Genomic DNA, 11,772 nt, shown 5'->3' with positions numbered 1-11,772 from the left:
GATTATCCAATCGTTGACCAACAATAGGTGTATTTGTAGTAGAAATCTAAAAGAGTGGACCTATATGTGGTGCCCGTATGGGTTCAGCACTTGGTACAACACGTGGCTTAGCTTGCATGTTAGGGATAATAACAGGTTCCACAACAAGAGTAGTTTTAGTTCTATCCATAAGGTCTTTACCTATAGTTTTTTCAGTCACTGAAAGATCGGATGGTTTGTTCTTAGAGAGAATTACCAGGTTAGAAACCTTCTTCTTCTTTGAGTGAGTTTCCTTGGATTTGGTTGTGGAGGTATCCAGTGGCACAATCTTCCTGATGGGCACAATATCCCTAATCACCTTGCTATCATCAACATTGTTGTTAGATACGAAACCCTAGATTTCTTTGAAGATGGGTTTTCTTTTAGGATGACTTCAGACATTTTCACTCCATGAACATTTGTGATAGGAGTGGGTTTAGTAGCCTTGGTGATCTCTATTTTCTAACCCATTATCAATTTGGTTTGAATGGTGGTAATCAAGAATCTATGCTTAGTGAAAATGAGGTAGACATACGTTTTCAAATGAGAGATAAGTTAAACCTAATGTTTTGCCGGATGACGTTTTAAAAATACAATTGAAGGTAATAACACCACTTCTGTAGAGTGGTAATGATCATAGGAGAGAGATATTATTCGACACATTATGTTCGACATTATTCTAGAAGAAGGACATAATATCAAGTTGGTTAGGTAGTAAAACATTTTTAGGTGATTTAAGACAAATATAAGAGGCTTCTCAAAGCTTTTTTTTGTGTGTGTAATTTTTCCATAGTACTTCTATAAATACCCTTGTGCCTTTACAAGACACTAGTCAATCACACAAACACGGTCAGACGAGTTTTCACACTTCATCTTTTTCACAACTATGAAGATTTAACTCTTTGCATCATTATCTTTGACTTTTTCATATTACAAGAATATTGAATCTTCTTAATGAGGCTTGAGATATTTCATGTTAATTACCATTGATGTCCTTGAAAGAAAATTCTTCACTTGAAAGTAATTTGACCACAATGTTGGCTTCAAAAAAATATTCAAAAGGATAGCTTGATTTAAGAGGATAACATGATGAATCATCTTGAGAATCTTTGACCGCTTGAGCTATTTTCAACGGATACTGACTTCAATGGATATCATTTATTATTAAGTGTGGTCATCATCAAATGTAAATAGCTACTCAGTTGACTTGCAGCTTTATTATCCAAAAGCTTCACCACCTTGCAAAAAGATCCACAATATTGGATATGATGAAAATTAGGTATAGTTTTAGCACAAAATGTGTCATTTTGGTACATAATGTATAATTTTGTTTCACAAATGTGTCACTTATGTTATGTTTCACAAAATGTATTAAGAATGTGGCATAAAAATTGTCATTAATGTTTTGTTTTATAAAAATACATGTTATAATGAAGAAAAATGTAAAATTAACAAAATGTATATTTTAAAAAACAATGAATTTCCTCTTGATTAAAAGTCCCTATCGAGGAGAAAAGTTGGCAGCTTTGTTACTTGTCAGCACGTTTGTTATTCCATCCAAGAGAAAAGTGAGGTTCTCATTACAAATTGTTATTTTAAAAATGTTGTTGCAAGAAATTGAACCCATAACTTGTGCCACTTTTCACTTCAGTTAACATTGGCCTAAGAGAAAAAGTAGCGTATTTTCCATAATATCCTACATTACCTCGGCCATCTAACCTGGATAAAAACACTTTTTCAAACGAGATTAATGTGATTTTTATAATAGTGAATGTTTGTTTTTTTTTTAATCAAGATATATTAAAATAGAACAGAAGTTCTACAAAACTCAGTTACAAGAAGCAAAGACCGCCGAAACGGAGAAAAAACACCAACAAGAATCTAACTTAAGTAATACAAAGGGGATTTGCAAAACTCATAGAAGTTGCAAGGTGGGTGATTAATTTTCCTACAAAAGACCATCTCCAAACAAGCGTCTTGCAAGACCAAACCAAATCATTAACATTGCAAATGGAATTATTGAAGATAATATCATTCCTATTAAGCCAAAGACTCCACACAATTGTCAACCAAATACATCCCTCTTTGCCTTTCCGCACTTTCTTCTAACAAAAACAACTCCAATTTCAAAAGCATAAAATGAAATCTGTGTTTTTTCTGATAAATAGAAATTATAATATTTAATAGAAAATAATTATATTAATCACTCAGTTGCTTGAAAATGGATCAGAATATAATATATTAAAATAGTTTTCCTAATATTTTAATAATACTTTTAACTAATTTCTAAATATTTTATTTCTATATTATTATATGAAACAAGTTGGTGTTTTAATAATAAGGTGATATTTTAATTCATTTTAGAAGAAAATATCAATATTATTCTATGAATACTTTATACAACAAATAATTTAATACTTTTACAATAATAACTAATTAGAAAAATCGTAAGAATGCACAAATATTTTAATTTTAATTTTAATAATATGTGTGGTGTATTGGAAAAGGGATGGAAAGAAATTAAAAATTCAAATCATCCTTATCAGACCTTATAGTTATACAAAAGAGTCAACTTACACTACATCGACACCAATAATCAAAACATAATAAAAGACATTATTCAAGTACAAACCAAACTCATTATTTTCAATTCGCATAGTAATACAACCAAACACCTTTAGAGAAGAACACCTTTAACACTTGGAGGTGGAACTTTCTTCCAAATAACTTTAACAAGATCAATGAATAACGGAAATTGCACAGCTGCATAGAATGTGACAGGTAGGCAAATGGAAATATATAAATAGAACAAGATACTTCCTTTTGTATATTTATTAGTGAGCACAAAGAAATGTCCAGCACAGAAAGAAACAAACATGGCAACAATGGATACGAAGAGAGAACACAAACCAAAAAGAAGCTTCATTGGCAAGTTTCGACAAAAGTCTTCAACTTCTTTTCGAGAAGTAAGTATAGCAAGGAACATGATGAGTGCAGTGACAGAGAAGTAAAGTCCAATTAATGAAGATATAGCGAATCCTTCAAATGCAGGTTGTCCTTCTAATGTTGGTTGTCCTGTTTGCTGATTGCCACCAGGTACACTGCCTGATGTCGCAAAGGAGACACCAGCAATGAGAGCTGCTACAACTGAGCATGACTCTGCTGTGTCTTTCAACCAGTTAACACTGCTTTCTAGAAGTTCTTTGTGTTGCTCCTTAAAGACTTCACTTGGAGTTATTTTTTCTTTGTTGCCTTTATTATTGAAATGCTCTGGTACTAGTTCTTTTATGTACTATAGCAGAAAATATATGTTAATACTACTTTAAAAAAAGTGACATATAAAGATGTAGTGATAATAAAATAATTAAACTAAGGACTCTCTTATGTTTTTGCGGTCTATGTGTAGGCTAGTCACAATTAAATCATGGCAAAACAACGAGAGACCTATTTAACCATCATGTAACTATGACAAATTATATGAGACCCTATTTAGAAATATTTTAACCATGAGAAATGTATCATGAACCCTATTTGGCCACATGTTAATCGTACTGTAAATTTGTGGCTATGCGAGCTATACTATAGCGCACATTGCACATCGTAAAGACAACAATAATTAAATTATAAATGTACCTTAAACCACTTGATATCCCACATCATTTGCATGGCAACTCCAGACATCCTCCAAGTATTTTCTCTTTCGAATGATGTATATGCTGCCAAGTGTAACACGGTATTCTCATTTTTATCAACTTGTAGAATTAAGTGATTAACGACTCCATCTGGTAAATTATTCTTCATCCACTGAATAACATGTGGTTGCCTATTCTTTACTGCCAAAAGCAATGCATTTTCATTATTAGAGTTAGTCTCATAGATCACACTTTTTATGTTTGATTGAAGATCTAACATCATCTCAACTATTCCATGACTTGCCGCAATCAAATAAGATGTGTCCTTTACATCACTGTTTATTTCATTTTTTTTTATATCTTGAATTGAGGTATCACCTGAAAATATACAAATAATGTTTATTTCATTCTTTGCATTTTAATGATATCAGTATCTTCTGTAATTTTTTGTACTTATTGTTAATTATTTACCTTTTTCCTTTTTGCTCTTGGAAAATGTTGGAAAATTTACAAGTGCTTCTTCCATTTCATCACCGCGTTCTAAGTTGTTAAGATCTGGATTAAACCCACCACCTATGTATGACTCAGTAGGTTTTTTCATAAATTCTTCTAAGAGCTGACCACCATATGTGTGCTTCGTCTTAATTTTCTTTATTCCCTCTAAGTCTACAAAAATAATGAACCAAAATAGCACTTATTGATCGAGTTGCAGAAAGGAACTTATATATACAACATTTATCTCACTTGAGCACTATAAATGTAGGCACGAATCAAAACATGTAAAATTAAAATTTGAAGAGTTCAATATACATACCCAATAGTGACAGGATTGACCATTTGAATATAGACGTTTGAATGTTGTGACAGGATTGAGCAAGAGAAGGACTTATTTTGTATGCCTTTTCTAATTTATCAACATCATATATTTCTATTGCACTATAATCACCTTTCTCTGCAATATTAATAGGTCTTTAGTATATAATAGTGAGCACCATTAAATAAATGATGAAAAGCTAACTTGTTATTTTTGTTGATTAAAATCCTCATAAAAAATGGAAGAGAAAAAAAATTTGAAAAATAGACTAGATTTAATGAACTTAACTTAGCTCGAACTAAATCAAGTGGTTACAACTAATTGTAATTGATCCTACAACTAACTTAAAGTTTTTATAAAAATAAATGAAACTGTAAAATAACGACAACAATAATGTCATCTATAAATGGTGTCAATAATATTTGCAAAAGAACATGTGTACTATTAATATTTCAGGAATTTCAAAACACTAAATAATGATGAAAAAGTGATGATAAGAGATAGTTCATCGAAAACATACCATTGTTTTGAAACAATTCCAATGTAGTCTTTGCGTTGCGGCGGCTTATAGTAAAACCTTTGACACCAAAATTTTGTAAACAACATTAAATATTTTTTTCATGACAGTTGACAGAAAAGTAAAAATAATGCAAGAAAATGTCATTTGAACTTCCAAGCTGTCTTCTTTTGCCCAATGGAAGATGGTATGGTGCTTCTATGCTCCAATTTAGATGGTTTTCTACTCTTTGTAAAAAAAGGAATTTTAATTCATTTTATGCAATATCCATAAGCATGTGTTACTTACAATAGTACAAAATTTGCTTCCACCATGATAGCCTACTTCCACTCTTGAAGGCTGATGTCCTAGTAGCAAGAATTTCAAGAGGAATGATGCCATCATTGTCCTTCGTAGATATAAGACCTGGGTAGCAATACATTATCATAATTGCCAAATCTGTTGCACAAGATACGTAGATTGTTATTATTGACAAGATGTAATGTTCGATATTATTTTTATTCCAATGAGATTTAGTAGATTATTTTAAGTAAGAGATAAAAAAAAAAACTAACCAAACATCTCACTTTGAATGGCAACATGAAGGATGCTAGTATTATTGTAATCAATAGCAACATTGATATCAGTAGGACAAAACTGTTGTAGATAAACAAACACTAATCTTTTACGTGCACGCACAGCCCAAAATAGTGGTGTTTCTCCCATTTCATTTTTCTGTTGAATCAAATATCCCCTTTCACCTTTTCCAATTATATTTTCACACATATCTGTGAATCCTCTATATGCTGCAAGGTGAAGAGGAGTAGCACCCCTTTTATCCACCATCGTCAAAATACTTTCATCATGGTTTACAATTGCTTCTAGAAGATTTTTCACTACATCTTTGCATCCACTGCTTACTGCCACGTGCAATGCTGTTCCTCTTCCCTGGATTTCTATCGTGTGACATTTACTATCTTGTCTGTATTTTTCAGTTACTTCTTGCCATTTTTCTTCCAATACTAGCTCCCAGAACTCAGCTACATAGTTTCATTTTGCAATAACACGCATTAATTAATAACAAAATATGTAGAAGCTATTGAGTGTTAATATTTAAGGAAAGTTTAGACTTACGTTCATGATGTAGAGAAGAAGCTATTTCCATACCTCCAGATTGAAATGCAGAATGAAAGTAGGTAGTATTGGTGCAATGTACAAGTGGAAGCCTAATTCTCTTATATAAGAAAAGAAATGCAGAATCTGATACTTAGGAAAAACATTGAGCAAACACGAGTTTCACATTAGAGGAGTGTCCCTAAGTTAGTAATATTTTTATTCCTTTCTTCAACTTTGCAGCTTTTCAAGTGTGTAACAAACATATAATATGATGACAAAGCAAAGTGCAACATTATGTTCCCTGCTGAGTGACACTCAAGCTTAACCAAAAGCTACTACATATATACCTTCTTTTACAGTTAACGTTGGTGTAAAGTACAAGTTACCTTCTTTTTTAATTTTGGCCTAATATAAGGCTACTAGTATCACGTCGTGTAGAATCCATACTCTCCTAACCAAATTACTAAGTGTAGTAATACCGTTTAAATGTGTGTGATGTGTGGGTTCAACTTTATATTTCATTTTTCAAGTCAATTAGTAATATATTATTCGTTTCTCCAATTTTGCTTTAAGACTATGTACAATGGGGGTGTTGAAAATTTTTTTCAACTGTTGAATTCATGCAATGGTATGTTTAATAGCTTGTTTAATATGATGTGGATTACTTTGTGTTGAAAGAATTCACCATGTTGAATGAATGAGAGTGGGGGCCACATACAATATTTTGCAAAATCCTATTGGTTGTTGTGACTATTTGAATTTTTAGTGTGTTGTGAATGGTGGTAAAGTAGGGTGTTGAATTTTATTAAACAAAACTATTGTAGTGAGTAAAAGTTGAATGTGTGTTGAATTATTAGGTGGAAGAGAGAGAAGATGATGTGGAGTATAAAAAGTGAAAAAGTAGGGTGTTGAATTTGAAAACCATTGTAAATAGTCTAACTGAGTGAGACATATCATATCATGAGAAAAGCAAAGTGCAATATGTTCACAATAGGTTCATTTCTGAGTAAGACTCAAGTTTAAGCAAAAGCTATGTACCTTCTTTATATTTTTTTTTACTTTAGTCTAGTATAAGGCTTCTATTATCTCGTTGTGTAGAATCCTACAATATAAAGCACAAAATTTAAATTTTATAGAGTACAGATACGGACCCTCGATTTTAATCATATATTTTTGTTAAACAAATTTATTGAAGCTAGCACAAGGATACTCCAAATTTATTACACAGACTCTATAATATTGGACACTTTAAATACAAGTTCATAAATAAATATGTTTTCTTAGAACTTTTTGACAAACTAACATTTGATAAAGGATTATGGTTTTAGTTAAATATATGTGATCTCTCTTTCATTTATTTGAATGAGTCTTAAACATTTAGATGAGTCTTTGATCTAATATGGACGTTTTTCCCTCATGATGATTCAGTAGCGGTATCAGAGCCGATGTTTCGAATAAAGGACCAGTTTTTTGTATCGAAATTCTACCTTACATGGCGGTGGTCACGGGGCATGTTCTATTGAAGTGCTCATGACATGATGTGGTAAGAGTGGGCGATCCAAGTATGTGGATGAAAGAGCTTCTGCTTCTAATTAAGAGAAAGCATAGTCGATGGACTTACACATAAGAGAAAAAATTGTTGAGAAACAAATGTGAAGTTTGTAATTACCACATTGTTTAGAAAAATAAAAATAAAACTAAATTATAATTATAAATGAGAGAACTAATACACTTCAATCAATAGCAAGATATTATTAACAACCCAGCTCTATTTCTTCTTCCATTTTTGAACTTTAACAAGGTTGAAACAATATATAGCATTCAAAAAATACTAATGGTAATAACTCTAATAATTAGCCAGTTTGTTGTTTTGTTTCTTTACCATAAAAGTATCACATGAATTATATCAATCAGCTGTATTGTTTTACTAAAGACAAATAATTGTAGGAGTAAAGGAACTTGATTTGTTAGAAAAAATATTATCAAAGTGAAATCTCTCTATAATAATATTAATCAAAACTCTATGAAATGACTGTTAAAAAAATTCATTATTGAAGAGAAATCCCTCTATAATAATGTTAATCAAAACTTCTATGAAATGGCTGTTTTTTAAGTACGATTTAGTTGTGTGTTTAGGAAAAGTCCTATTATAGGTTTATCCATATAATAGCTTCCGACAAAAAAAAAAGTTATTATAGGTCTTTATGTCAAATTTGTAACAAAATTTTATTCAAACGCTAATAAATTTTTCTTATTATATGTCAACTTTATAGTATTGATAATATAATTTGACAATCTAATAAATTTATAAAATATATACAAATACATAAAAATGCAGAAAAAATAATGGCATAATATCAAATAGGTTACAAAGCACCATCAAGTAATTATGAACCTGATAAATACTCTCCCTAATAAATCAATCATGTAGGTTAAGTTTTATATAATCACGGAAGCATTGCTAAACGAAAAATCTAAAAGTACACCATCCAAAATATACATCTAAGAAAATTTCTTTACCCACCTCTCTATGGGGTCACCCCTAGCGAAAACTCCACTTTACCCCTGCTTCGGAAATGCATTTCCGAAGTATTTTTTTTTTAAATTTTCTCAGACTTCGGAATTGCATCTCCGAAAATACCTAATGGGGGTGTTTTCGGAGATGCACTTTCGAAAACACCTTTTTTCAGATTTTGGGGGGTTTCGGAAATGCACTTCTGAATTATGCAGAAACTGTGTTTTTTTTTTTATGTTTTTCGAAACAGTCTCGTATTTTTAATTAAAGGAAAACGCCAAATAAAATAAGCGACATATAAACAGAAAATACTAATATGATAAATCAAATCCAAATAATATATACAAGCCGATCCAAATAGTAATAGTGTGCGAGAGATACAATCCCAAAACAAAAAAAAATAAACCCGGACCCCTACTGGGTATGCCTAACCCTCTCTCCCTGGGACCTCCTCTGCCGCCTGTATGCCGCCGCACGGCCCGCATCAGTGACGATCATCTCCATCACGGCGACTACCTCTGGACCGCCCTGATGAACGACATCTCGATCCAACGCGTCCCGCCCAAGCATCTCTATCCGCTGGCAGATCGGCAGGAGATCAATGGCGTGGTCATCCTCGGCCTGCTGGTTCTCCAGGATCTCCTCGTGTGTTGGCCTAGGAGCGCCGGGAGCGTCGGGTCTCAGCAGAGGATGTGACACCCGATAGAACCAAGGGACATACCCCTCCACACTGTGCCAGTCCTGGGTGACCCGAATGCGACGATACTCCTCCGGTACCACATGACGCTCCCAATCCTCAAATTTTCCAGAGAGCTGCACTCGGGTCACCGTGTCGGGAGCAGCCTCAAAAGGTGACCTGGGTATCATCTACACATACCCAAACTGTCGCATGCGCCGCTCAGGGAGATACCGCACCATGGTGCTGGTCCCGCATGCCATCCAGCCAGAATATAAAGATATGCCGTCAAAGGGGACAACATGAGTGTAGTCGCTGAATGGCCTCCAAGTGACATCATCGTGCACCGTGCGGTCGAGGTACCCACGGTATGGTCCCACTGCATTGTTCCCCCTCTGGAGAACGTATCTGGCGGCCCTGGGCATGACATCATCGTACTCAGGATCAATGTGGAAGCCGTGGATGCGGGAGAAGTAAGAGATGATCCAGCTCTGAAACACAAACACGATAATGTATTAAAAAAAAATACGAAACATAAATAAATACGAAACAATTAAAATGAAACGTACCATAAGTAGTGTGCAGGATCCGGTCAACTGCCTCGTCCTCCAGTTGGAGGCCTCATTCAGATTCTGGTATAGGTATGCCAGAGTAACTGCCCCCCTGTTCCACTGGTGAACGGTAGTCAAGTCCATGAAGTAGCGGAGGTAGGTCACATCGACGTACCTTGCACTCTTGTCCACAAAGATTGCAGCGCCTACCACAAACATGTACCAGCACCGGAGAGCGCTGTAACGCCCGGAAATATAAGTATATGCTTAATTTGGACGTTTGTGACGTTTATTGGAATTTTACCGTTTTTGGAGTCGTTTCTGTCGGTATTAGTTCCGAATGGCGGACTAATATTTAATTGAAGGTTTTCATATTTTTGGTACTAGAAATATTATTAAGGTAATATTCTGCGTTTTGGGGTTTTTCTGAGCAATTGAGTTTAGACCGTAAAGTAGATATTTTCTTTATAAGAAAAGAGATAAGAGAGGTAGAAAGAAAGAAAAACAGAAAAGGAAAGAAGAGAGAAAGAAAGGGAAGGGAGAAAGAAGAAGAGGAAAAGAAGAAAAAGTGAAGATTGGTGGTTTTTCATTTGAATCGAGTTCCGATCATCGCTATAGTTGGGTAAGGGGGTGAATCTAATTTATCTTGAATGTATGATTCTTATAGTCTTGTTCTTGTTCTTCTTCTTCTTCTTCTTCTTCTAGTTCAATTTCCATAACTTTCTTGTGTGGTCTTTGTTTGATCTATGTTTGTTTGAGTATGATTGTATGATGATTAAATGATATCCTTGTTGTGTTATGATGATTGATCATGCTTTCTTTTCCATTTCTATGGCTTGATTGAGTTTGAAGAAAATGTTAGGTTTTGAGAGAGATTGATGAATCAACCATGAAAATGTTGATGTTAGGTTGTTTTAATGGTATGTATGTGTTGTATTGATGTTATAATGATGTATAGGTGTTAGAGGAATGTTTAAAAGGGTTTAGTTGGTGGAAATGGTGATTTTAGGGTTTCTACGAAGCTTAGGTCGACCTACACAGAGGTTTGCGTCGACCTGTGCAGCCTAAAAGGCAAAAATCTGGGTTTTTTTGATGAATGCGTCGACCTATTGGGTCAGCGTGCGCATACCCGAGGGTGACAGGAGTTCAATGCGTCGACCTACAGCTTTTTTTTTCCATTTTTTGGCAGATTTTGTAACGATCGTAACTCTTGAACCGTAACTCCGATTTTGTCGCCGTTCGAAACGTTGGAAAGCTAACGCAATGAAATATACTATGATCTAATAAAAAGATTCATAGGATGTAGTCTCCTATTATTTTTATTAGGATCAAATGATGAAATGTGTAGTATGTTCAATTATCTAAACTTTGAAACCTTGTAACTTTTTATCCGTAACTTCGTTTTATACGCCGTTCGAAGCGTTGGAAAGCTAAGGAAATAATCTACACTAAGATTTAATGAAATGATTCAAATGATGTAGTATCCTCTTATTTTTATTAGGATTTAGTGGTAGAACTAAGTAGGGTTAACATATGAAGTATGTTTATGTTTTCCAAACTTTGAAAAGTCGTATCTTTTAACTTGGGTCGTCGTTTTATGTGACGTTTGAAACGTTTGGAAGCTATTTCCATGCTCTATATGATGATGTAGCAGGTAGTAATGGTTGGTTGATTTTCATAAATGGTTTTGTGAACTAGTGCATGATAAATCATGATGATGTGTTGTGTGAATGTTAACGTATTGGTACGAGGTATGTGATTAGTTGTCGATAACATGAAATCATGTTCGTATGTGTTATCTATTAATGAATGTTCATTCTTGATATGTGAAGATGTTTGGTTGTTTGTTTTTAACATGATGTGTGGCCCTATGGCAAGTAATTGTTGTTATGAGAATGATGTATTATCATTGTTGAATTGTTGTTATTACGACTTGTTGATGATGTATTGATGA

At 33.7% G+C, this 11,772-nt stretch overlaps 1 protein-coding gene across 1 annotated transcript; it reads right to left on the bottom strand.

Moving 5' to 3' along the window:
* Nucleotides 1–2,591: 2,591 nt before the first annotated feature.
* LOC131633685 (uncharacterized) lies at nucleotides 2,592–6,158 on the bottom strand. The gene is made up of 8 exons (XM_058904376.1): nucleotides 6,095–6,158; nucleotides 5,536–6,000; nucleotides 5,270–5,419; nucleotides 4,985–5,041; nucleotides 4,465–4,602; nucleotides 4,122–4,316; nucleotides 3,652–4,028; nucleotides 2,592–3,310 (listed from the first exon to the last, which is right to left on the bottom strand). The coding sequence occupies exons 1-8, from the start codon at nucleotides 6,123–6,125 to the stop codon at nucleotides 2,696–2,698; spliced, it is 2,028 nt and encodes a 675-aa protein (XP_058760359.1). The 5' UTR covers nucleotides 6,126–6,158; the 3' UTR covers nucleotides 2,592–2,695.
* Between the last annotated feature and the right edge of the window lie 5,614 nt (nucleotides 6,159–11,772).

Source organism: Vicia villosa, unplaced genomic scaffold, assembly GCF_029867415.1.
Source record: "Vicia villosa cultivar HV-30 ecotype Madison, WI unplaced genomic scaffold, Vvil1.0 ctg.001163F_1_1, whole genome shotgun sequence".
NCBI classification, from domain to species: domain Eukaryota; kingdom Viridiplantae; phylum Streptophyta; class Magnoliopsida; order Fabales; family Fabaceae; genus Vicia; species Vicia villosa.
The sequence above is the reverse complement of the archived record's forward strand: the minus strand, read 5'-3'. Positions and strand labels throughout refer to the sequence as shown.

What these genes read in the sequence shown, in the direction of transcription:
- LOC131633685 (XM_058904376.1), bottom strand. Translation starts at nt 6,125, where the DNA reads ATGGAAATAGCTTCTTCTCTACATCATGAAC. An exon ending in CAAGAGCAAAAAGGAAAAAG is followed by an intron (nt 4,029 to 4,121) that starts GTAAATAATTAA and finishes GTATATTTTCAG; the next exon opens with GTGATACCTCAATTCAAGAT. An exon ending in GGGATATCAAGTGGTTTAAG is followed by an intron (nt 3,311 to 3,651) that starts GTACATTTATAA and finishes TTTCTGCTATAG; the next exon opens with TACATAAAAGAACTAGTACC.